General features: G+C 46.5%; 2 protein-coding genes and 1 long non-coding RNA gene across 4 annotated transcripts; 1 reads left to right on the top strand and 2 right to left on the bottom strand.

Annotated features, from left to right (window-relative positions):
* Positions 1-4,263: 4,263 nt before the first annotated feature.
* LOC147961054 (uncharacterized) lies at positions 4,264-6,150 on the bottom strand. Its single transcript, XM_087536164.1, has 2 exons — positions 5,351-6,150; positions 4,264-5,275 (listed from the first exon to the last, which is right to left on the bottom strand). The coding sequence occupies exons 1-2, from the start codon at positions 5,671-5,673 to the stop codon at positions 4,987-4,989; spliced, it is 612 nt and encodes a 203-aa protein (XP_087392290.1). The 5' UTR covers positions 5,674-6,150; the 3' UTR covers positions 4,264-4,986.
* A 13,347-nt stretch (positions 6,151-19,497) lies between these two features.
* On the top strand, positions 19,498-21,648 carry LOC125524424 (uncharacterized). Of its 2 annotated transcripts, XR_007290749.2 has the most exons (4): positions 19,498-19,708; positions 19,789-20,243; positions 21,029-21,293; positions 21,406-21,648. It is a non-coding gene; the product is annotated as an uncharacterized LOC125524424 (long non-coding RNA). The 2 variants fall into 2 exon arrangements; XR_007290748.2 differs by having other exon boundaries at positions 19,501-19,708; positions 21,029-21,648.
* A 987-nt stretch (positions 21,649-22,635) lies between these two features.
* Positions 22,636-24,704, bottom strand: LOC125524712 (tyrosine N-monooxygenase-like). The gene is made up of 2 exons (XM_048689752.1): positions 23,676-24,704; positions 22,636-23,316 (listed from the first exon to the last, which is right to left on the bottom strand). Exons 1-2 carry the CDS (start codon positions 24,648-24,650, stop codon positions 22,681-22,683), a joined length of 1,611 nt encoding a protein of 536 aa, XP_048545709.1. The 5' UTR covers positions 24,651-24,704; the 3' UTR covers positions 22,636-22,680.
* Positions 24,705-27,046: the final 2,342 nt, after the last annotated feature.

Genomic DNA, 27,046 nt, shown 5'->3' with positions numbered 1-27,046 from the left:
CAAGTTCAAAATCACATGCCTGCCATTTCCCCCTCCGAAATTCTGTCGTTCGAGATCCTGCCCGGAAAAACGGGAATAAGGTTTTTGAGGAGCGTCTCGAGGCGACTGCTCCTGATCCATCCCCGTCTCTGTCCGCCTCCGCTTCCTCTACTTCCCTGCATCGACTCCATGGCTGACGGTGAAGCCGCCAAGAAGAAGGCATCAACCGATGTCGAGGTTGCCGCTGCCGCCGTCGTGTTCGCCTGGCCAACCGGAGGGTATGACTCGTTCGTCCCTTACTTGTTCGTTTATGTGTTGGCCATATATATGTTGTTCGTAGATGTTTTGTTTCTATGTATTGTACGCGTGCTCATATGCTTAGGTATCGGTATATGAGATGCATACCTTATTTGCCGTGCTCACTGTTTACTCGTGGATTAGTTTAATTGGAAAAATAATAATATTTCCAACAATCCAAGCGAGTTCATCTCATTTGAGTCATCGCACATTTAACCATAGTTCTAGAGAGTTTTTAGGGTACATCATAGGAAGGGTAGTATTAAGTGAATCCAACGGCCAACGTCGAACAGTTTAGTCGTTTCTGGTCCGTATGGATGACGGTATTCCTATCCATTGTCGCATCGTTTTGTTCTTTTCCGTGCATGGCTAGCGGTTCCCTGCCCGTGTGCTGCTCCTACCTACGCCTCCCAGTCGCTGCATGAATTGTGTCTTCTCCTTTCACTCCTCCTTCTTCTAACTTCATGAACTATGTCGTATCTTTCTCGCTAGCCCTCCCTCTTGACTCCATGAATCGTGGCAGATGGAACTGTGGCGACCTGAGATTGTGGACGAGCCGTCGTCCCGGCCAACGTACGGCTCGATGTTATGTGGCAAATTTTGGCGTACTTTGTATTCCTCGTGGGCAACGAGTCGTGCGCTACCCACCCATGGGTTTCTGCTCTTGGCCACAAAGGCACCAAAACACAATAAGGTGGTCATTGACCTCCTATAGTAGCCACTCTTCCACAGTAATGATTTCTGTGAGAAAATGCCAGCCACAATACCATGAGAGCCCTGTATAGTGAGTAGGGCATTTTGGAGACAGAGCTCCATGGAGCCCTTTATTTTAAAAAAATCGAAATTCATAAATTTCAGTTTCAAAAAATTCTAAAAAAATACACGTGTATGCAATGATGTACAGTGTATGTGTAAAAAAATTCAGGATGAAATACCTTGAATTGTGAGGTGCACAAAAAAAAAGTAAAATCATGGACTTTGAAGATGAACCGTACATATGCTAAAAAGCTCCAGATTTGTTCTTTTTGTAGTTCACAGTTTAATGTATATTGATCTGATAATTTGCACACATGTACATTATGTATCTACGTATATGTGTATTTATTTCCTGAATTTTTTGAAACTAAAAAAATTGAATTTTGAAGTTTGCAAATAAAGACCTCCATGAAGCTTGGTCTCCATTTGGCATTTTCGCAAAATAGTACGTATCATTAATTGCTTTCTCACCGGCAGTCGCTGATTCGTGATGGAGGCTCGGAGCCGCATTGCCGCTAACTCTTGCAGGCCACGGCCGCGAGTGCGCTTCATCTCTGTCGCTACGGGCCTACGGGAGAGTGTCGTCGTAGTTGTGCGAGTACAGGGGAGGGAGAGATGTCAATAATGCCCTTGTGTGCTGCTCCCGTTAGAAAATAAATAAATTACTGAGTTTATGTGGTAGCAGTAGTACGGATGTGTATCATCCGTTGAAACTGATGAAAATAAAGGGCACGCAATAATTTGATGTACTATAAAAGGTCTCTTAGTTCTAATCCTCAAATCCATATGCTTCCGGTGCTAATGTCTAAGAGCATTTTCAACAGGCGCGTCAAACTAGCGCCGCGTCACAAAATCCCTTGTTTTAGCGCGCGCAACCGGAATAGTTGTTCCAACGGGCGCGCGAAAACAACGCGCGGTATACGTAGTCCAGCGCGCGGGCCGAAACGCAATCGCGCGCCGCTTATTTGCTGTGCCCGCTCCCGCGCGCTGGACTCTCGCGTGCTCGCTCGCACCTCCCACCCCCATCCAGCCGTGCTGCCGCCGGCGACCGTTCATGCGCTTTCCCGGCCTATCCCCGCCCCGCGCGCGCTTTCTTCGGCCCCCCTCTAGTCCCGCCGCTCCGCGCGCGTGCTGGTCCTCCGACAAGCAGCGCCCGCGCGCTCGTTGCCGCTCGGCACCCGCAAGGTGTTTGAATTGTAATAAACGAAATTGAACTATTTATTTTTGTTTGTTTTGATCTTTTTGCTTCTGTTTTCGAATGCATATGTTATTCGTGCGAGTCGCGCGCGCTGCATTTTTGCGCGCTGCTGTAGCGGCGCGCGGCGCTGCATTTTAGCGCGGCTGTTGGAGCGGGCGCTGTGCGCCGCGCCAAACCAGACGATGGGCGCGCGCTAAAACTGTTTTTTGCGCGCGCCGCGTTCGGCGCCTGTTGAAGATGCTGTAACATTAGTTCAGTTGCTCGTGTCCCCGCCATGCACCGGTGCATTTACTACATCAAAGGCCTAAATGCATAGTTGTTCTCTAATCTAATGCATCGTCACTGTCTCGCCAATTAATCAAACTAACACCGACGAGCTATGTGTTCGATATGGATTCTCCCAAGTCAAAGACACACCGTTGAATCGAACTTCAACCAGACGCCCTTATAAGAAGTGGATACATTAAGCTTTAGAAAAGCACGACTTATACTTGAGGCGGGCACTCAACAGTAAATACACATAGTACCAATAAAATATATCATAAAGAATCTCATGTGATTAATTTGATGTTGGGAAACACTTCCTATCAAAAGTCTGATAGGAAAGTTTTGTCAGACCACTCCCTCGTTGTTGATTCTCCTCTAATCCCACGGTCCATATTCAGAAGCAAATCGTCGATTCCTTCAATTAAGCGCACAATTTGATCTGCCCCAACTAAATCTCGCCTGCCCTGCATGCCTGACCCAACCACCCCAAGCCCGTCTCGCCTCTCATGCGGCCCCGGTCGACCTCGCTGATGCGCCATCCTTGACGATAGGTGTCCGTGCCTGTCATGACCACCGCGGTGTTCGTGATTCACCAGGCTGCCCGGAGAGCGTCCGTCGGCCCAAGAACTAGCAGTGTCAAAGGTCTTTTCCCCCCTTTTTGACGCCTCTCCTTCGAATCGAGAGTAGATATGTTCAATGTGCGTCGTGTTTTTGACAGCTGTTGGGTGTGAATTTATTCTGTTAATTCTGTATTTAATTAGTAAAGCATCAACCAGTTTAGGTGTATTTTGTTTCTGGATCACACGAACTTGCGTAGCTATGTGGCGGCTATCTTAATTTCTGTGTTCAAATCCATATGCTTCCACTTACAATGAGTTAGGTTGAGATATCGATCTTATCATGCTTCCTACGTATGGAGCTTCCAACTAGTACTATACATGCTTCTACTGTCTAGATAGTTTGCTTCTACAATTCTATGTTTTATTTTGTGAATTTAGTTTGTTGGTTGTAGGAACATCCATCTCTTGGGAAATCTTAGTTTATTTTCATTTCAACTGTAGTGATTCCAAGGAAGAAAATCCCTATTAACATTGCACATTTCGCGCATCCTACTCATGGGCATCTCAATTACACGTCATATATTTCTCCAGTTCCAATGTATTGCCTCCACATTTCCGGCTTCTTACAAACAAAAGTCAGATTTATTGTCTTTGATTTCACCATTGTAATATGACATGCACCCATACTATACTGAATTTGTTTCTCTGGTCTACAACGTTTGCTTCCATAGAATACTCCCATATTTTGTCTGTACTGCCTAATGTACTTGACTTCATATGTTTTCAGTTTATCCAGGATAATGAAGCATGGTGCGAGGTCTCGGCGACCTTGCTCGGCCACGACACTACCTCGACATGCTACCCTGATGACGACCACCTATGGTTCCTTTCCATCGTGCTAACCACCATTCCTTTGATCATGACGACAAGTTACATCTCTAATCTTCCCAAAGTGCTCTCACCGAAGTGCTCCCTTGCCTATGTGGTCAATGGCGGCAGGGCGCAGCATGATGACTGTTGGCACCGTCTTATCGCAGCGCTGCTTCTTCTTCCTCGGAGCTCTACAACTCTATCCTCTCTCTTTGTCTCTCTCAAGAACACATGAGAACACACACGCACACACACATTCACCAAGGAGAAAATTAGCTTTGCCTTATCTCTCCCGGTGACAATCACAGGCGCTACATGGTTTCCTTCACCCCTCACGGCCGCTTTTTCTCATTCACCTCATAACCTTAAATACCAGTACAAAAGACTCACACACACGTACTGGCCAGCCGTCACAATCAGCTGCTAACTCCTACTAATCCAACTAACTTGCATGCATCCATGCATGCACGATCCGGCCAACACACCGGCCACTACACCATGGTGATGGTTATCCACTAGTGACCGAATCCACTTACAACTCCATGCACAAAGCTAACCAACAACCTAGACACATCAAGCTAGCCAACCAACTGAATATGGCTCGGCTAATGATCCACGCTCCTGTATGCATGCGGCTAACAATCTATGCATGTCAAGATTACTACTAACATTTTTCCTTCTAATCTTAATTTACTTCGCCGGAGTTGTCGCAGCTCCCGTCGTCGTCGTCGTCACGACCTGACCCAGCCTGTGGACCCGACCTGGCGCAACGACGCCGGTCGCACCGCCCCGGACCTGACCTGGCGCACTGCCGCCGGTCCCACCATGCTCCGTCACGTCTCCGGCGACATACGCTGAACTCCTCCTCCGCCGGTGACACACGCCTGACGTACCTCAGCGCCCCGTACGTCCCGCGCGCACCCGACGCGCTCGACCGCCCCAGTGCGTCCCGCACGTCCCGCGCACACCCGATGCGTCCGACGAGCCCGACCACACCAGTGCGTCCCGCACGTCCCGCGCGCACCCGACGCGCCCGACGAGCCCGACCGCACCGGAAGCTCACCGCGCGCCGCCTCCTCGTCCGCCATGGCAGCCGCCAGTGACAAACGCCGGAAGGATGTAGCTGAACTCGAGCACGGACTCAAGCACAACGGCGACATATGCTTCCTCCAATGTCAACCGCACGATCGCACGCGCGCCCGCGGTCCCGTCGCGCCCGACGCGTCCAGTGCGCACCCATAACATGCACCGGTCACGCCCGGCTCGCCACCGCGGCTTATTGCCCTGCACCGCTGCGGCCTCAACCGCAGCGCAACACCTCCATGCCGCCACGCCGCGCCACCGCTGCCTCTACGCCACCATGCAGGTCCGCCGCGGCTCCATGCCACGCGCCTCCACGGTTGTCGCGTCGAGCCACCGCGACCTCTGCGCCACCACGCAGGTCCTCCGCGGCCGCCGCGGCTCCGTGCCACGCGCCTCCACGGTTGTCACGCCGAGCCGCAGCGACCTCTGGGCCACCACGCAGGTCCTTTGCGACCTCCTCGTCTCCGCGACCACCATACTCTTCGCGTACACGACATCACACCGCACAGCCGCAGACTCGCCGTGCGTCGCCGTCGCCACGCGCTCGCCGCGCGCCGCAGCCGATGCCTCCATGTCGGCCGCGCACGCCGTGGACGCCACCGCGCGCCACGGCCGCCCCTCGAACCTTGTGGCTCTGAATACCAATTGTTGGCGTCGTCTCATCGCAGCGCCGCTTCTTCTTCCTCGGAGCTCTACAACTCTATCCTCTCTCTTTGTCTCTCTCAAGAACACATGAGAACACACACGCACGCACACATTCACCAAGGAGAAAATTAGCTTTGCCTTATCTCTCCCGGTGACAATGACAGGCGCTACATGGTTTCCTTCAGCCCTCACGGCCGCTCTTTCTCATTCACCTCATAACCTTCAATACCAGTACAAAAGACTCACACACGCACTGGCCAGCCGCCACACTCGGCTGCTAACTCCTACTAATCCAACTAACTTGCATGCATCCATGCACGCACGATCCGGCCAACACACCGGCCACTACACCATGGTGATGGTTATCCACTAATGACCGAATCCACTCAGAACTCCATGCACAAAGCTAACCAACAACCTAGACACATCAAGCCATCCAACCAACTGAATATGGCCCGGCTAACTGACCGTGATCCACGCTCCTGTATGCATGCGGCTAACAATCTATGCATGTCAAGATTACTACTAACAATGACTATGATCCATCGGCTTCGTCTCTGATGTCTCGAACTGACTGTCCCCTTGCCTTAGTGTGAATGTTGTGATTCTTGTAATATAGGCAATGCTTCACGGATATGAATATTAAGTCTTCTAGTGACCCTGTATGTGCTTCCATTGTTTTTAGTACCATAATACATGTGCTTCGGTATCATATGTGCCATGCTTCCAACTTATGTACAATAAGCTTCCAAATGTCTTCATATGTGCTCCTTTCTTTAAAGATCAGATACTGGTTTTGTACTACTTTTTTCCTGCTTCCACATCTATCTGACTGTGCTTCCAATGGCTCACTAGCACATAAATTCTCACTACTACATGTGACATGCTTCTCACATAAATAAAATATGTTTTGAATGACACTTGCATGCTTCGTTCTTTTCACTATCATAGCAATGTTTTGGTACTACATTTTGATGCTTCAACTACCATAAAATTATGTTTCAAAGTACATCCACACCTGCTTCATAGCACAAGACGAATTATGATACTACTTGAAAAAATATGACTTAAAGAATTATGAAGCCTGGCTTGTACTGTGGGAAGCATGTTTATCACATCATGCAATTATGCATCAAATGGAAGGAAGCATTGTTTGTTTACAGAAACACATGTGATTATAGAAAGTGATAAATACACCTGAAGTCATAGAACTTGCACGCGATGGTCAGTTTGGTGCACAAACTTGTAAAATACATGTTTCCGGTCATCAAACTTGTACAAGCGTTCATATACGATCATATTTCATGTACACGGACATATCCATGGGCTATGTGGCATTCCAGTGTGGCCAGGGCCCATTGTCATCCGCTGTAGCATGTAGATCTGCAGAGAAGCCTTTGGCTTTTTTTTATTTTCGTATTAAGCCCCTAAAAATAAAATGAAAAAACAAGCGATGTGGGGTCTTGAAGCTGCAACGTGCCCTAGTAGTCATACGTGGACAACCACCAGACTACTGATCATTCATGTCTATGTAGCATGACTAATTTCTGTATCATATAAACATTGACTGGAAATAATTTTTACAAGAAATGTAACACGGAAAAAATGAGCACCGTGGCTCGACCATGTGACCTTGTGCTCAAGGTTAACTAACATTACCACTGACAACACAACACGTCCAGATGTAAGAAAACAATTTATATTCTTGTGTTTGTCACATTCAAAAAATATTTATGTGTTACAAAAAAGGTACGCGGCATTTTAAAAAGTTTCAAAAAATTGTATTTGGAAAAATGTTAATCAACACAACACGTCCATATTAACATTTTTTCAAATACAAGTTTTGAAACTTATGTGTATTGAAACATATACTCCATGTGATACATATATCTTTTGGTGTTTTAAATACTCCAGTATACATCTATGTTTTGATACATATATGCTTAATACTTTTTAAGTGTATGATTGGCATTTTTTTCAAATACAAGTTTTGAAAAGTTTTGAAACTTTTTTCAACTATGTTTTTAACATTTTCGGATGGTACGAAACATTTTAAAGCTACACAAACTGTTTTATACATTGTATAGGCATTTAGAAAATGTCATGACCAGTTTTTTTGGAATGCATGAACATTTTAAAAATGCGACGTATCATTTTTAATTACACAAATGTGGTTTACAATGTTTTTTTTAAATGTCACACACCTTTTTTTGTAACACATAAACATTTATTAAATATCACAAACACAATAATATAATTTTTTTCTTACATAGAACAAGAAGGAATAACAACATGAAAAATATTTATCCCATTTGATATGTTGTGTTGTCGAAGCTCGGTGGTAATCTTAGTTAATGTTGACCACGAGGTCACATAGTCGAGCCATGGTGCTCCCTTTTTTGGGGTTACATTTCTTGCAAAATTGATTTTTCGGCCGTGTTTATATGATATAAAAACAATTCGTGCTATCTAGACATGAATGGTCATTGGTTTGGTGGTTTTTAACCCAAGCCTAGTAGGGGCACGTCCCTAGTTTGTAACCGAACCATCCCTTATTTTTCCATTTTATTTTAGGGGCTTTATATGTAAATAAAAAATCATTTTATTTTAGGGGCTTAATAAGTTAAAAAATAGGTGCATAATACGTAAATAAAGAAAAACCCTACAGATCTACGATGCGTGGTGGGCTTACAGTGGGCCCTGGCCGTGCTGGCATGCCACATAGGCCACGGATACGTCTGCGTACATGAAATGTGACCGTATATGAAAGTTTGTGCAAGTTTGATGACGAGAAACACGTATTTTATAACTTTGTGCACCAAACTGACCATCACGTGCAAGTTTTATGACTCCTGGTGTATTTACCTCTTATAGAAACTGCATATCACTAGTAGAAAACAGGGCTTTGGTCCAGGCCGGGTCAGCCCATTAGTCCCGGTTCAGTCCAGAACCGGGACCAATGTGGGCATTGGTCCCGGTTCGTGAGCCCAGGCGGCCGGCCGGACCACGTGGGCCATTGGTCCCGGTTCATCTGGACCTTTTGGTCCCGGTTGGTGGGATGAACCGGGACCAATGGGCCTCGCTCCTGGCCCACCACCATTGGTCCCGGTTGGTGGCTTGAACCGGGACCAAAGGCTCCCCTTTAGTCCCGGCTCATGTCACCAACCGGGACCAATGAGGTGCCTATATATACCCCTCGCTCGCGAGCAGAGCACCCCAGTGCTCTGTTTTTCTCTGGCCGAGGGGGAGAGGGCTTGGTGGTGCTCTAGCTCACCTCCTATGCACACAAGGTGTTCGATGGAATGCCCGAGCCACACTACTTAAGCTTTCTCCTCTCCAAGCTCGACCTCCAAGCTCCATTTTCCATAATATTTGTCTAGGTTTAGCGGTCCGTCACGCCCCGTCCCCGTCTTCACCGCCATCGATCACCCGCGCCGAGCTCATCACCGGCACCACCGTGGTGAGCCTCTTGTTCTTATCTTCTTTCTGAAAGAAAAAATATTCTTACTTGTATGTTTACATAGATACTTGTATTATTTTCTTACTTTTATTATTGCATCTTATATAGTGCGATGGTTTTGGTATCCGCCCCCGTCGGCCCTCGTCCTGTCTATGATTCGGATGTGGTATATATATTATCTTTATAACTATTGGTTCATTTATTGTTTATGAAAATTATGCCGACCAACGTGACATGGATTTTATTTATGTAGGATGTATGTGAATCGGAAATGCCAACCGACCCTATTGTCGAGAGGTTAAATTTAGTTGAAGAAGAAAACAATTTGTTGAAGGAAAAAATAAAAAAATTGAGGAGGAGAAGATGATATTGGAGTTGCATGTTGCGGATGTCGTCGATGATCACAAGATCAAGATGGATGCAATGCGCTTGAAGATTAGAAAGATTAGAAAATATGCCATTCATACCGAGGCTTGGTATCATTATGCCGTTGGATTAATTGTTACCTTGGTTGCGATTATGATCGCATTTGTTTTCGCATTGAAATGTTTTACATAGTTTCAATGTATGGTTTAAATAATTAGATGCTCTGGAGAGCTATATGTTGTTAGATGAGAACTATGTATGCACTTTGGTTTTAATGTGATGATGAACTTTTATTAATTTGGACACTTAATTATATATAATGCACGCAGATGAACCAGCAATGGATGTACGATGACAGACACACCCGCGAGTACATTAAGGGCGTGCATGAGTTTCTCGATGCGGCTGAGGCAAACAAGCAGAATGGCTTTATGTGTTGTCCATGCACTGAATGTGGGAATACGAGGTCTTACTCTAACCGGAAAATCCTTCACTCCCACCTGCTTTACAAGGGTTTCATGCCACACTATAATGTTTGGACGAGGCACGGAGAAATAGGGGTTATGATGGAAGACGGCGAAGAAGAAGAGTACGATGACAACTATACATGTGCCCCCTGAATACGGTGATGCTGCAACGGGGGGAGCTGGTGAAGATCAAGAGGAACCAGACGATGTGCCCAATGATGCTGCAATGGGTGAAGCTGCTGAAGATCAAGAGGAACCAGACGATGTGCCCGATGATGATGATCTCCGCCGGGTCATTGTCGATGCAAGGACGCAATGCGAAAGTCAAAAGGAGAAGCTGAAGTTCGATCGCATGTTAGAGGATCACAAAAAAGGGTTATACCCCAATTGCGAAGATGTCACGGTTGAAACGTCTGCTCAGAAACGAAGAGCATGCCAAGTTGATGCGATGGCATAGTGAGAACCGAAAGAAAGATGGGAAGTTGAGAGCACCCGCTGACGGGTCGCAGTGGAGAAAAATCGAGAGAAAGTACTGGGATGAGTTTGCAAAGGACCCAAGGAATGTATGGTTTGCTTTAAGCGCGCATGGCATTAATCCTTTCGGGGAGCAGAGCAGCAATCACAGCACCTGGCCCATGACTCTATGTATGTATAACCTTCCTCCTTGGATGTGCATGAAGCGGAAGTTCATTATGATGCCAGTTCTCATCCAAGGCCCTAAGCAACCCGGCAACGAAATTGACGTGTACCTAAGGCCATTAGTTGAAGAACTTTTACAGCTGTGGAATGGAAATGGTGTACGTACGTGGGATGAGCACAGACAGGAGGAATTTAACCTTAAGGCGTTGCTGTTCGTGACCATCAACGATTGGCCCGCTCTCAGTAACCTTTCAGGACAGACAAACAAAGGATACCACGCATGCACGCACTGTTTAGATGACACTGAAAGTATATACCTGGACAAATGCAGGAAGAATGTGTACCTGGGCCATCATCGATTTCTTCCGACCAACCATCAATATCGAAAGAAAGGCAAGCATTTCAAAGGCGAGGCAGATCACCGGAAGAAGCCCGCCATGCGCACCGGTGATCACGTGCTTGCTATGGTCAATGATTTACACTACGTAATCTTTGGAAAGGGTCCCGGTGGACTAGCTGTTCCGAATGACGCTGAGGGACACGCACCCATGTGGAAGAAGAAATCTATATTTTGGGACCTACCCTACTGGAAAGACCTAGAGGTCCGCTCCTCAATCGACGTGATGCACGTGACGAAGAACCTTTGCGTGAACCTGCTAGGCTTCCTGGGCGTGTATGGGAAGACAAAAGATACACCTGAGGCATGGGAGGACATGCAACGTTTGCATGAAAAAGACGGCATGCCTCCGAAGCAGTATAAAGGTCCTGCCAGCTACGCTCTTACGAAAGAAGAGAAAGAAATCTTTTTTGAATGCCTGCTCAGTATGAAGGTCACGACTGGCTTCTCGTCGAATATAAAGGGAATAATAAATATGCCAGAGAAAAAGTTTCAGAACCTAAAGTCTCATGACTGCCACGTGATTATGACGCAACTGCTTCCGGTTGCATTGAGGGGGCTTCTACCGGAAAACGTCCGATTAGCCATTGTGAAGCTATGTGCATTCCTCAATGCAATCTCTCAGAAGGTGATCGATCCAGGAATTGTACCAAGGCTAAGGAGTGATGTGGTGCAATGTCTTGTCAGTTATTTTGGAATGGTGTCCCGGATAGGATAATTTGCCTTTTTGTATGAATTTCAACAAAGGCCTTCCAAATAACGATATTTGGAAGGTTCTTGCTGAACTTTGTACCAAAAAGCGAATTATCCTATCTAGGACTCCGTTCTAAAATAACTTTGGAGAGCTTCGTACCATCATGCACCTGTTACTTTCGCCTAATGATGAAGACATGGTTTTGTTGAATCCTTTGACACTAGGCAACCTCCCGACCCCTCGGCGATCCTCTCGAACATGACAGAAAGAAGAGGATCGCCGAGGGGTCGAGGGTTCCAGGGTCGTCGAGGGTTCGAGGGGTTGAGGATCGCCAAGGGTCGAGAGAGGTTTCCTAGTGTCAAAGTATTGAAGAAATCCATGGCTTCATCATTAGCCGGAAGTAACCAGGGCATGACGAAGTCCTCCAAAGTTATTTTGGAATGGTGTCCCGGATAGGATAATTTGCCTTTTTGTATGAATTTCAGCAAAGGCCTTCCAAATAACGATATTTGGAAGGTTCTTGCTGAACTTTGTACCAAAAAGAGAATTATCCTATCTAGGACTCCGTTCCAAAATAACTTTGGAGAGCTTCGTACCATCATGCACCTGTTATTTTCGCCTAATGATGAAGACATGGTTTTGTTGAATCCTTTGACACTAGGCAACCTCCCGACCCCTCGGCGATCCTCTCGAACATAAGAGGAAGAAGAGGATAAAAAAGAAGAGGAAGAAGAAAAAAAAGAGGAGAAGAAAGAATAGAGGAGCTCTTCTCCTCTTTTTTTCTTCTTCTTCCTCTTTTTTTATCGGGAACGAGGGTCGTCGAGGGACATAGATGTAGTGTCGTCGTTGTCGATATACCCCCTCCCGATAGCTTCAACATGTGGGGGGGGGGTCGATATTACCCCCTCCTTGAAGCGTTCTCGAGGCCACCCCAAACCCTTGAAGCGTTGTCGAGGCCACCCCAAACCCTAGAGAAGCAGCGTCGACGCCACTAATTAATATATATGATTCCTTACTATGATTAGGTAGCTAGTTCTACATTTGCCAGTAATATATCCATCTATCATGTTTGAATAATAATTGCCATGTTGTAAATATTTGTAGAAACTATGGACACCGCCCGAGACGAAGCAAAAGAAGCGTTGTTGAGGGACATAATCGCAGAAGGAAGTGATGCCGTCTCGTTGTTTCTCAACGACACCGATGGTCTGGAAGGAGAGGGTGAAGAAGTTGGCTACGGTGACCTAATGCCGGTGCAAGAAGAAGAACATGAGGACGGCTCCGGTGACCCAATGCCGGTGCAAGAAGGAGACCGTGATGACGGCTCCGGTGACCGAACCGAGTCCGGCCAGGTATATATATTAGTTAAGCCTGTGCTGACTAGCTAATTGATGCATTCATTGTTTTGGTATGTACACATATTAATTAAGTCTTTGTTCTTTTTTCTAGCCCTCCGGATCGAGCACAACTTCGGTAAAGAGACGAGGCCCAAAGAAAAAGTTGAGCTCGAATGAAAGGTTTGAGATCATAGCAATCGCGCCGACGGACATACCAATCAGGGAGCTTCAGCAGTATATCGAAGCAGCGCAGCAAGGGACGTTCTTTCCAGACAGAGAGAACGACGAGCTCACAATGGCCCTCGGGAATCCTGAGCACCCTGGACGGACACGAGGCACGCCAGGCTCCATTCCGTGGAAGGTTGGGTTTCCGGGCACTGGCGGTTACATATCCCATGAGAGGACGAAAAAAGTGCAGCAGACCCAAATGCAGGCGCTGCAAGCAAGGGTACAAGCGATAGAGGAACGAGAAGCAAATCGCAGCAAACGTACTGCCGAAGCTTCCCCCGAAGCTACCCCGCCATCTCAGCGGAGAAGCTGCATGGCTTCCACCGAGCTGCTTCAGCCGGAGCATGCCTTGACGACTCCTGCCAGCTATCCCGTGGATGCTATCACGGAGTCTCAAAATTGCCACCTTATGACGCAATGGATGAATTTGAAGGTCAAGGCGGCTGTTGGCTCTGTTTATCCTACTGAACCCGGCGCAACTTTTCACTGTCGGCCGATTCCAGAAGGATATGCTAGGGTGATGGTGGATGAAATAATGAAGGGATTTGAGGACCTCTAGCTTGACCACCCTACTGGTGAAGGGGAGACTAGGCTGGGGTCTGCTCTGAAGACTCCATGCCTATGGCGGAAGGAGCTCATCAACCTTCCGAACTGGACGCCTCTGCCTCCTCCTCCTCCTCCGGCAAGTCAGGGCACTCCGCCTCCTCCACCGCCTCCTCCTCCGGCGAGTCAGGGCACTCCGCCTCCTCCACCGCCTCCTCCTCCGGCGAGTGACGATCAGGGCACTCGACCGGCTCCTTCTCCAGTGCGTGACGGTACTCTGCCTCCTTCTCCGCCTGCGCCGACGCGCCCGAGCAGCCAGCCTCCTCCTTCTCCGCCTCGTCAGCAAGGGCGGAAGAGACCTGCCGCCGCTCCGGCTGCTCAGGCGCGTCGTAGTCCTTCTCCTCCGCCTCGTAAGCAAGTAAAGAAGACAACCGCTCCGTCTGCTCGGCCGGCGTCTAGCAGTACAGCCAGAGGCGGGAGGACATACAGATTCGGTCCTTCTCTGAAGACTCCAGAGAAGTTACCATATGAGAGGACCCCGGAGGAGAATGCCGAGATCGCACGAACCGAAGTGGATGACTGGTTTCAAGGGTTGAAAGCAAAGAGACATCCACTTCCGGAGGAGAAGGTAGATCCGGTGAAAGCGAAGCGCACTCTGGCTGCCCTGACAAAACCACCCAAGTCTTCGCCGAAAGGAAACTATGAGCGCATTATTGAAAAGGAATTTGCCGAAGCGGAGCGGTCGGGAAGTACTGTCAGTGATCAAAGGCTGAAAGAACGACAAGCTGAGAAACAAATTGCCCAGCTCGACGAACAAGCGAAGCAATCGTGCCCCCCGCTCAAGGTGCCTAGCCACAACGTCGCTAATGATCCGAGGATGGTGCCCGGTTATAGCAATCTTGCAGATTACCTGCCCGACGATGTACATTATGAACCCATGGAGGTGTAGATACAAAGATACGAGTACGGGAAGCCTCTCGTCAAAGATGAAAGATCTCTATCAACGATGATGCGAAGATTGCATGATTGGTACTTGAAAATCTGCAGAGACTCTGGGGGGAGGAGTACTTTGTATGTGAAAGTTAAAAGGAGCATGACCTCGTTGGAATTGAACTGTTGCCTGTTCCATTTGAGGAGTTCTATCAGTTTTTCAATCAATTGGCCCTCGATAAAACAACGGTCGCCTGCTACTGTCTGTAAGTAGTACTACTTCTGTCATTAAGTCTCTCTATATAGCTCAGCTCTTTCATTGCATGTATTTATAATCATCCTCACTATATTATGCAGATTGAAGATCGCCGAATTGAAGAAAAGACAAGTCGGTGATATTGGGTTCATTAACACATATCTCATAGATGCAACTCAGGTTAAATTTCATGCCGCATCTACCGAGGCCAACTTGCTACGATCGTTGGTAATAAATGAAAACAAAGATATACTACTCTTTCCTTACAACTTCAAGTGAGTGTTACTGTCTTGTGCGTATTCGGTTTTCATTATATATTAGTCAAGGTTATAGTAATGTAATTGATGAGTTATGCATGCGTGTGCAGTTTCCACTATATTCTTCTAGAGATTAAGCTTGAGCAGGGACTAGTAACCGTCTTAGACTCAAGACGAAAAGAACTCCAGGACTATGCAGACATGACTCAAATACTCGAGAAGTAAGTTAAATCGATCATTATCCACCATATCAGCAACTTTGTTCATTTCCTGATATATCAAGTAATTGTTTTCTTTGTCCGGCAGGGTTTGGAGAAAATTCACCAGAAAAGCTCCGGGACTGCCGAAGGAGCTGCAATTTAGACACCCGAAAGTAAGTACTATAGTAGCATGTTCCGCGCATCTACTAGTCATTCAAGCCCTAGTTTCATCAATACCATTTGGCATTCTTTCTTATTAGTTTGATTGACCTCTATTTCTTGTAAAGTGGTTGTGGCAGGAACAAGGGAATGATTTCTGTGGATACTACGTTTGTGAGTCCATCCGCCACACGACCTGTGAGCGGGGCTACACTGACAAACAATATGAAGTACGTAAATAACAACATTCACAATTTTATTTTTATTACCATCAGTTGTGTTGAGTTTCATTCATTCATATATATATGTATTGACCCCCTTCTTTAAATTAGATGTTTCGGAAGCGGGATGAACTCCTAGCACCAGCTCGCATGCGAGCAATTCAAGAGAAATTGGCGGCATTCTTTCTTGACCACGTGATCCCTGAAGACGGAGAATACTATGTGGACCCTGAGTCCGTATGATTATATTTGTAAGAGATAATTATTGTATATATGTAGCCGGTATTATCGGATAGATATACGAGAACTTGTTATTCGACCAATCTCTCGGAGAAGGAGAGGTGGTCGATATCACTTCTCTCTGTATGCATATATGTTCATGACGATCTTCTGTTTCCTTCATTTGCTTACTAGCTAGCTAGCGTGTCTAGTCCTCTCTATACGTATGTATAGTACGTAGCGTCGACCAAGCACGGACATAAGAGAGGACACTTCTCTCTATTAACTATAGCTAGCTAACACAATATATGAAACACCTAAATTAACCTCCCAAAACCCCCAAACCCCCCCCCCTTTCAAAAAAAACAAAAACCCCAACCACAGAAATGCTGACGCGTGGATGCCTATTGGTCCCGGTTGGTGCCACCAACCAGAACCAAAGAGTCTCCTGCCTGGGCTCCGCGCACAGGCCACGTGGAGGCCCATCTGTCCCGGTTCTGGATTGAACCGGGACTAAAGGGACAGGGCATTAGTACTGACCCTTTAGTCCCGGTTCCAGAATCGGGACAAAAGGCCCTTACGAACCGGGACAACAGGCCCTTTTTCTACCGGTGTATATGGAAGCAGCGTGAGTAAAGGACTATTTGTTTGGAAACTGCCAAGGTAGTTATCATACGTGATTATAGGGACCTCATATTATGGAAACTACGTGTATATAGGAAATGGTTTTAGAAACCGTCAAGGAAAGGGGGCGTTGTTTAAAGGATGCATCCAACGTCCAGCACTGTTTCATCCAATGGCTATCCACCAGTCTGACGAAAAGCTAGGGATCAGTAGTCTGATCCCTAGTGGTTCCCAGATGTGGATGTTAATATATTTTTCTGTAGTTATGGTCAAACTTAAAGAAGTTTGACTTAGGACAAATCCACAACTGAAATTATTTTGGAATAGATGTAGTAATAGAGATAAGATAAAAGCTACAATTAAAAGACGGAGCAAGTAAAGTAAAAGCCCTGCCCAGAATTCTGCATTTTGTAGGGGAAACTGCAGGAACTTTTTTTTCATGAGTCAAACTTCTAGGCAGGGTTTTTTCCGGGATACTTTGCATTCATTAAGATAAAGCTGACAGAGCCAGGAGAATATAGAGTTAAAACCCAAACTGGAAAGCTATGTACTTCCTCCGTTCCTAAATACAAGTTTTTTTAGAGATTCCACTACAAACTACATACTGATGTATATAGACATATTTTAGAGTGTAGATTCATTCATTTTGCTCGCTATGTAGTCCATAGTGAAATCTTTATAAAAACTTATATTTAGGAACGGAGGGAGTACGTCGAAGAGAAAACACATAAGAAAGTAAAACTAAGAGGTAAAGCTTTTCATCTGTCTATTTTCAACCGGACTTTTTATTTCGATATCACTAATTGAGGAGTACTCATCGCAAAGATCACCTCACCTTCTCAGGTTGTGACAAATGGCACGCGCCATTTTGTCACAACATGTGAGTTTTCTCTTTTTTCGTAGATCCGTTTATTCAAAATATTTTATCTCTTAAAGCGTGCGTCCAAATCTCGAACCATTTTCACTGTTGGATTCCTCGCGTCGATATCTTCAAAACTAGATGCACGTTTATAGTTTTAACGAACTTTTCTCACGAAAAAGCTGGACGAAAAAACCGAACCGGGAGCATGGGTTTCTCCCTTTTCGAAAGAGGCATGGTCGTGCTTCTCGCGGAATCACAACAGTGCCTCTTGCTAAAGCAAAACCGTGTCTCTCACGGAAGGAAAAAAACAAGAAAAACGCGTTTTTTTCCTTTTCGAAAGAGGCACGGTCGTGCCTCTCGCAAAATCACAACCGTGTCTCTTGCGAAAGCAAAATCGTGCTCTCGCGGAAGGAAAAGAAACAGAAAATGCCTTTTTTCCGTTTTCGAGAGGCACAGCCGTGCCTCTCGCGAAAGCACAACCGTGCCTCTTGCGGAAGCAAAACTATGCCTCCCGTGGAAGAAAAAAACATGCTTTTTCGCGCAATTTTTTTGGCCTAAAAGCTATGGAAAACTAAAAAGTAGAAAAAAACCATTTTAAAAGCCGAAAACGCGTGCGAAAAAAAAACAAATTACGAAGGAAGCGCCTAGAGTGCGACACGGGGCGGGGCGGCTGAGAGCGCACCGAGTGGCGCTGATCATTGCGAGGCTCCCGAAGAAGCCCTCATCAACTAGTTGCTCCCTTTTTATTCTGTAGCTTTCGTTGTGTTTGGTCTGACTTCTGTTGTGCTGATTTTCTGATTTTTTCTTCCAAGGTTTGATTCCATTCCAGTATTTCTTGGGCTTTCTGTTGGGTTTTTTGCCTTGAGGTTTTTATTTTTGATTTTTCTTTCAGTTTTCTTTTTTCCTTTGGATTTATCAGCATATATGTCCGTGTGTTGCAATGGGAGACAAACATTAGTCTTTTATCATCAAAATTAATTGCAAGTAAAAAATTCCTAGCGAGAGAGGTAGCTCCCTGGTGGCACGGGCTTTGGTGGACACCTCGGTGTGTCATCACCAATGATATCATGTTTCGTGAGTGTGGTGACGAGCTGGTTGTATGTGTCAACTGTGGAAATTGCGAGTTCCTCCTCGTCCTTCAATGCCTCCTCAGTCTACCCCACCCATCTGCTTCTCGCCTTTGGTGTAAATTATAATGATTTAGCCCACGACTCCTTTAATTATGCACCATACACATCGGCATGAGCTTGCAAGTTTAATCACGTCTTTATATCTTCCATTGGCCCATAATAGTCTTGAATCTTTAATCGGGTCTTCATTTCTTTCATTGGCCTATAATCTCAGATATTTAGTTGGGTTTTCACTAGTTCTATTGGCCCATAATCACAGATCTTTAATCGTGTCTGTATTGCTTTCATTGGCCCATACTCAGATCTGATCACCCTCAAAATATACGTCGTCATTGCATACCTCACTCTCTGAGTTTTTTTTAATGTTTTTTAGGCTGCTTATTTATACCCATGGCAATTTGCTATCGTATATAAACTTGTAGAATTAAAAGTAAGAAAACTATGTGGTACTATTTAATTGATGATCCAAAATAGAAAGACTATTATAGGCTGCTATGCTGCACCGCCTGGGACTTGGGCCGGAAGAAACAACTCAAATGGAGTTGCCCTATATGCGCCGACCTAATTTCATCCTTCATTGGTGATAAAAAGAGCATCATCTTGGAGCGTGGATGTCCTGCACGCAGCGGCAGCTGCACGCAGTTATCCTGCGGCAGCGCGTCGCGTGGTGATGCATGCAAGTTGATTTGTAAAAAGGGTAAAGCGGAGATACATGGCGTGATACAGACAAATACACTGCCTCACGTCCGTCCAGTGGGCTCGGTCCATTGTACTTTCTGACGCGGGCAAGGGACGTGCCACGCACGGCTTGCAGAATGGGACATTGTTTTTCTGCTCCATGGGCCCGATGGTCTATCCGGAAAGCTCTGTACGGACTGGACCTGAGGGTGAGGACACAGGTTAGCCGCATGTGCTGCGTCTCGCACGATTCCCTTTCCTGTCTTGGTGGTCGCAGAACAAGCTGAGCTGCGAGAACAGCACCGGCGTCCGGGCTGCTTCCTGTCCCGGCTGGCTATGCTCATGCTGATTCCAGGAGCGACGACGGGGGCGGCGATGGACTCTGGGTGAGTGAACCCCTGCCTCTTTAGTTCTTCTTGGTTGAAATATAGATCTAACGAGCTCGCTCCGGTTGCTGGCGCTGCAGATCAATCTCGGCGGCAAGGGATCCAGAGGCGCGTGAGGAGCCGTGCGTATTGGAGGAGGGCGGTAACGCTTTGCCCAATCGGCCGTAGGCTCGCCGGATTCGGCCGTCGGAGCGGCCTCAGCGGACATGCGTCGGTTGGATCAAGGAGGGGGCTTTGACTGATGTCCAGTCCTCCGGCGCTTCCTGCAAGACCTTCAGTTCTGGGGGTGGAGATGTGGCGTCCGCAAACCCCGGGTGTGCGACTCCTGCCGTCGTCTCGCACACCTCCATCGAATCCAGCCTCTGCAGTGCCACGGCGGAATCCTGCACGACATTCAGTTCTGGGGGCGTGGGCGTGTCGTCGGCATGAGTCTGCGACAAGACGCCGGCGGTCATTCGAGCTGCGCCGTGCAGTCCTTAGGCCACAACGGTCCGGCTACGGGCAACACCACCATCCGCGTTGGCTGGAAGCGCAGGTAGCTACTGATTTTTTGTCGCTTAGGTCAATGGTGTAATTTCTTGTTCACGGTCATCCGAGCAACTAATAAATGTTTCATTAGATTGGTGAATTTGGGTAGGAACCTGGATAAAGACTGGGGGAAACAATAGAAATCTGAATCAACCCCTGGCCAAAAAGTTATTAGATGTTATCCTTAAGCCCTGACCAGTGGTTTGTTAGCAAAAAAATAACCCATGCCACTGCAGTAAAATTCGTGCAGCAGTCTGAATGTAGAGTGGGGGAGAGAATAGTCTGAATCCAATTGTTGAGTGGGGGAGAGAATATAGTCTAAATCTGAATCCAACTGTAGAGTGGGGGAGAGAATATAGTCTAAATCTGAATCCAATTGTAGAAGTTTGGTCAATTTCGTGCAGCAGACTGAATGTAGAATGGGGATAGAATATAGTCTGAATCAAGCTTGGCAAAAATGGTCCTTACTCGTTTTCTTAATCATGAGTACCAGTGCCCCGACATTATATATCCTGGTTATTTTTCGTTGACAAAAAAAAAGATGTGGTCTGCTACTAATAACACTCAATGGTCTGCATGTGTATGGTGTTTGGCTAATGTTGTGTGTTCTGCATATGTACGTTGAAACAGTTGATTATCTGTCGGGATAGTTACAATTTTCAATGAACGAAGGTCATGACTACATATAGTGTAACCGCATTTCTCTCATTCTATGGCGCTCTTTTGTTTCTGCTCTTTGTGATAATTATTTTTCCTCCCATAACTATGTGGATTGTGCTATTCTAACTGCAGGCCAAGAGGTTCTCGTGCGCCAGACGAGATGGCTGTAGTAGTTGATCGCGTTTCTCCGCTTGAAGCTGCCATTTGAGGATTCGCTGGTAGGGGGACTGAGGTGGTGGTCAACCCGGCGCTTGGCACAATTTTTGATTCACTGGCAGAGGCGTATGAATTCTACAATCTCTATTCATGGGAGGTGCGGTTTGGGATTCGATACGGCAAGAGCAGGCAAAATGTAGATGGCACCAAATGTATGCAAGAGATTGTGTGCGGCTGCGCTGTAAGCCCCCTTTTGTGTTTATATTTTGTGCTTGTATGCCGTGCATGGCTTGTTTTATGCGGGAATGAGCTGACATATTTTCCCTGTTTATTGTTTTGTAACTAAATTACAGGGCAAACTAGAGAGGGAGAACAGTTGTGACATGTGATTTTCATTTTCCAATAAGGGATGTCACAACTTGTTGGGACTGTAAAATTGACTTAGTGCTGTTATTCTTACATTTCCTGCTTTTGACGTTCCTCCTGAGGTTTTGAAAACGAGTTGATATGCTGGCTCGCTGTGTGGCGGCATCTCTTTTATTTTGGTTGAACCTTTTTCTGTCAGTGCAAATTATGATAAGTGCCTACTTTCTTGAGCAAGTGGCGATGGGAGCAGGTCGTATGTTGTACGGGCCTATCAGAAAATTGACGAGTCTGTGGTGTGCAGCTCCGTCCTGCGTCAGTTCCAAAACTGAATGATGAACAAGAAAACGCAAAGCAACAGCAGAAACGGCAACATATATGGATGGGTGTTCAAAAAACAGACTTACTCCCTGGTTCGGGCACTTGTAAAAACGAACGCCGGGGTTTCGGTCTGTCGCGGAGACAAACCATCTAGTCCTCGTCCTGGCACACCTCGAGCACAAGATCAATGGCAGCGGGGCCAGAGGTGTCCGGAGACGACGAGCGGAAGATGAGCTCTGGGACATCGCGGCACCGGCGCGGCGGCGTCGACGGAACGCGGCAGCTCGAGGTGCTTGTGTGCGTGTTTGAAGGAGAGCGTGCAAAACGATCAGTACTGTCCACAGCTGGTGCATGGGCCTTAAATACATGCAGCTGGGTAAAGCGTTTACGTTATACAATGTTCGGTGCAAGGGTAGTATTCTGTCCTCTCGCCTGCACATGTGCAGTGCTTGTAGCAGACCCGTCAGTCCGGCTGTCAATGCGTAGTACAACGAATACAACAAATACGAAACGTAACGCTCGTCGGCGGTGCACTATACTCGAAGTAGCACTTCCGGCTGATCCTAACAGCGACGCTGTGCCAGCCGTGGATGCGGTGCATGCAGCTGCCGCTGCGTGCAGCGATGGACTTCTCCATCATCTTATATACATTTCCTCTCTATTTGTCCAAAATTAATACTAGATGTGCGGTTGTTTGGCTAGCACGTGCTGTTCCAATGATTTGGACAAGCATAGGACGATTCAGTGGCGCATGAAAGAAACCGGGTCACTCATATGTGAAACGGACAAAACCAAAATAGCTAGCATACGTAAAAATCAATCGAAGTGGAACGAAACAAAGTGGGACGAAAAAAAGAATATCTCCTTCCTTTATTAGTAAGTATAGATTCATCAAAAAAAGCTAGCATACTTGCCATATCGGTGATTCATAGCTCGTTATTTTCTCAAACATGCATGAGAGGGTAGAGGTGCACTGGAAGACGTGGCTCAGCATGTAGCACTAGCGGATTCTCTATGAAAAGGTTGTGCTTGGACTCGCTGAGATTGATGGCCGGCACCCCAGCCGGTTTGGTCCAGGTGAAGCCATGCAGGAGCCTGCCAAAGAGCATGACACTCATGGTTGTTCCTAGTGATGCCGCGATGCATCCTCGCCGTCCGGTGCTGAAGGAGATGAACCGCAATTCGCTCTCGGTAAGCACCACATTGATGTTGTCTCCCATATGGCGCTCTGGCTTGAAGTGGAGCGGTTCATCCCAGACGGTGGGGTTCCGGCCCAGGGCCAGCCGGCTGAGGATGACGTTGCTACCCTTGGGCACGCGGTAGCCCGCAACAATGGTGTCGCCAATCGCGACGTGCGGCAGGTTGAAGGGAGCGATTGGGTGGAGGCGAAATGCCTCACGTATGCACGCCTTGAGATAGTTGAGCTGCATGATGTCCGACTCTTGGACCAGTCGCTCGCGACCAACCACCCGGTCCATCTCCTCCACCGCCTTGGCCAGCAATTCTGGGTTGTTCACCATCTCCGCCAGCGCCCACTCCACTGCGTTTGACGGGTTATCTATGGCCGCTAATATTATGCCCTGCATGCATTCCATGGAGATAAATGTAAGTTGTTACAATTTATACCTTTGCATTAAGAGAGATTAAATTAAATAATTGGAATTTTAAATATAGTTTAAGTTGAAATCACATCAAAATGGTAGAAAATTACAATAATGCTATGTTTAAACTATTAATTCATAATTTCTTATTCTATTGTTTCCCTTTTCTAACACCTGCGAAATGCGGTATAAGATCTAGTATTTAATAGTGTGAGCTATTACCTTTTCTCATGGATGACGTATTAGTACCATTTAGGACTATGAGGCAATTGGTCACAAAATTCAATCTAGGCCCTTGAACCATCTTAAAATTTCTCATTAATTAATATTTTGCTTACCTTGGACTGTGCTTTGACCTCATCGATGCTGAGCAATGGCTTGCCGTCACCGTCGACAAGCGTGATGAGAACGTCAAGGAAGTCCTGGACCCCGTCCTGCCTCTCGCCGCTATTCCACTGCCTCCAACGCTCTTCTATGACCACGTCGTGCAGTCTATCCACTTTTGTGTTGGCCTCCTTAATAATTTTCTCGTGGCCGTCGAGATCTAGGCCAAGTAGACACGGGAGGTAGTCACTGACGCAGAACGCGAAGGTGAACCCTAGGAGGGCGAAGGAAGCGTCCATGTGCTCCACCTCCATCGGCCCCGGCCCGCCGTCCGGCTGAGGCTCCCCGAAGTACCGTTGGCCGAAGACAAGCCGACGGATAACGTTGCCGCAGTAATGCCGCGCGACGTGCCTGACATTGACGTTGGCTAGTCCCGATGTTGAAGATAACGACCCCCCGGCGGTGAGGTTGTAGACGTAGCGCGTCAAGTTGTCAGCTTCGTCGGCGCGCTTGTCGTGGAGCCACTTGTGACGGGAGGGGCAGATGATCTCAGAGGTGAGCACCTTGCGCATCTTCATCCACTGGTCGCCGAACGGCGAGAGCACGGCGTCCTTGTACCCGCTGCTGATGGTGCCGGAGGCGAAGGTGAGTGGGCGGGACGAGAAGTTTTTGTCCTGCTTCTTGAGCACCTCCCTTGCGATCTTGGGACATGTGATTGGGATGACGTGGACGCCGCCAAGGCGGAAGCAGGCGATGTCGGTGCCCATATCCTTCATCACGCGATGGATCCAGCGGAACGCTGGCTTGTTGAGCACCATCTCGGGCAGGCTACCCACCAGTGGCCACGGCCATGGCCCTGGCGGAAGTGGAAGCGGCACCATCGCCGATGAGCACGTGCCACCGTGGATCTTGCTCTTGGTCATGACAAGGTATATGAGCGTTATTATGATGAGCAGCTGGGACACAACAAAGCAGCACCAAGCCAGCATTGTGGACACTGCTGCTTGCTGAGTGTACACAGGCTTGCGAGGTAGCTTCCCTTGTTATTGGTGCGTAGGGAAGCCAACTTTGATCTCTGTGTTGCTCTGCCCATGAGGGCAAGACCCCTCTTTATATGTTACCTCGGTCCCAAAAAACTGGCTCAGATTTATTAGATACGAAGGTATCTACGTATCTAACACTAAAACATGTCTAGATATATTCCATGGAAAATATTCATTCCTTATGTGTGGATCATTTATCACATGGCATTTCAAATGTATTTATGCTGATACTAATAATAATAACCGTATACAGAATGAAAAATCATCTATTTGTAGATTGTCTTAGATTTATTTAGATATGAAGGCTGATACTAATAATAATAAATTGTCTATCCAAACATAGTCAAAACAAAAAAAGCTTCTATTTATAGATTGCCTTATATTTATCTAGATACGAAGGCTGATACTAATAGTAATAATTGTCTATCCAAACGTAATCAAAACAGAAGAAAAAATATTCTATTTATAGATTGTCTTAGTTTATCTAGATATGAAGGATGATATTAATAATAATGATTGCCTATCCAAACATAATCAAAATAGAAAAAACATCTCCTATTTGTAGATTTTCGAGAGTACTTATCCAAAACTAACCATAATTGTCTTTCCAAAAGTATTTCACATGCCAGGATGATTGACCATATGGGCAGCTTCCGGTTTGAAGAGATGGTCGGACCATGCATCCGGGATTCAATGAGATGCTATCGAGACCTCCTATTTAGCGTTGTACGCACCAGTGAACGACGGAGTGGGTACTCCGTGCTCCCCGCGCTGCCTCATGGGCTGGCCCATGTGTGTGCAGGGAAAGCAGAAGCATCTTTTTTCCTTTTTTTTAAATTATTTTCCATTGTAAGACCAGTTTGGGATTTCAATAAAGTTACAACTTGTGAAATGTTTGTAAATTCGAAAATTGTTCATGATTTGAAAAAAATGTTCACGAAATGATAAATGCTGACGGAATTAAAAAATGTTCACCAAATTCCAAAACATTTCTTGAATTCAAAAAATGTTCGTGATTTCAAAGGAATGAATATTTTTTGAATTTGATGAACATATTTTGAACATCAATAAAAAAATTGGCATTCTATGCACTTTTTTTTTAATTTGATGAACAAAATTTGTAATTCAAGAACATTTTTTGAAAAAATTATGAATAAAATTTGAATTTGATGAACAAATTTGTAATTCAGAAGGCGCGCTAAATTACAGCGCGCGCGAGCAGCCGGCGCTTGCAAATATGATTTTCACATGTCCATTTGACAATATGATGATGTTTCAAACATTAAATAAATGTGCAAAATAAAGACATATATAACATTGTTCACTTGCACGGCATAGTTCAAAATCACCCAACCAAGTTCATGACAAATAAAAGTTTGCACAAACAAATCTGTCGGGGATATACCCCGCGGTATGACTCGGCCGGGCTTGGTGTTTTCATTGGTAACCCGCCGGAGTGGCGACTCACGAGTCTGGCGACTCACGGATGGCCCTAACGGCGGGTCAAATAGAAGATAGGCCCAAGGCCCAGAAGGCCGGCTCAAGTTATGGTGGGACGGTTTAAGAGGAAAGGCATAATGAATATTCTCCTACAAAGGACTAGGACTCCACTTGTAATAGGTTAATCCTAACCCTACCAGGAGTAGTCATGTAACCCGCCCTTTTAAGGGCAGGGCTCCCCAAAGAGGGACAAGCGACAAGAAACAATCTCTAGGGCTAGACACAAAGGGGGAGCCGGCTTATGCGGCGACACTCTCATGAGCATAATGAGATCTAGCCACAAACAGCATGTAGGGCTATTCCGAATGATGTTTCTCGGGGCCCGAAGCTGTCTAAATCATTGTCTTGTGTTGCGTCTCTCGATTCCGCTTAACCCCTCTCAAGCTACTACAAAGATGCGTTGGCCTTACGACTGAGTCCTCACAATAGGACATCTGCCATGACAATTCCACGACAGTTGGCGCTCATCGTAGGGCCTGCGCATGGTGGTGTTAAGTTTTTGAAGAAAGCTCTCTCAAGGATCAAGGATCGAGAAGATTGCGATGTTTCGGATAATTAAGAAATAGCACGGAAAGATCTACATCAACTGTGATCTCAAGATCGAATCCTGGAGAATTTTTTTTTATTTTTCATGGATGTCGGGTGCTGGACGTTTGATTATTGATCCGGCCTCTGTTGACTTCAATCCGGTCTGTGAGCTCGCGTACAAGCAATAGCGCCAAGAGGTACCTGTCCAGACCACAAAGCAAACAGCGACAGCAGCAGAAGCATCACATCGAGGAATCAAACAAAACTTAGATTATGTCGCAGTTTGGCTGTTTTTTTTCCGATCTTACAGCGCC

The sequence above is a fragment of the Triticum urartu genome, chromosome 7A, assembly GCF_056163025.1.
Source record: "Triticum urartu cultivar PI428250 chromosome 7A, HENAU_Tu73, whole genome shotgun sequence".
NCBI lineage: Eukaryota > Viridiplantae > Streptophyta > Magnoliopsida > Poales > Poaceae > Triticum > Triticum urartu.
The sequence above is the reverse complement of the archived record's forward strand: the minus strand, read 5'-3'. Positions and strand labels throughout refer to the sequence as shown.

Excerpts from the sequence above, each read along its gene's own strand:
- LOC147961054 (XM_087536164.1), bottom strand. The coding sequence starts at position 5,673 with ATGAGACGACGCCAACAATTGGTATTCAGAGCCACAAGGTTCGAGGGG. Across the intron at positions 5,276-5,350 it reads ACCTGCGTGGTGGCGCAGAG|GCAGCGGTGGCGCGGCGTGG; the intron begins GTCGCGGTGGCT and ends GGTGGCGTAGAG.
- LOC125524712 (XM_048689752.1), bottom strand. The coding sequence starts at position 24,650 with ATGCTGGCTTGGTGCTGCTTTGTTGTGTCCCAGCTGCTCATCATAATA. Across the intron at positions 23,317-23,675 it reads AGGTCAAAGCACAGTCCAAG|GGCATAATATTAGCGGCCAT; the intron begins GTAAGCAAAATA and ends GAATGCATGCAG.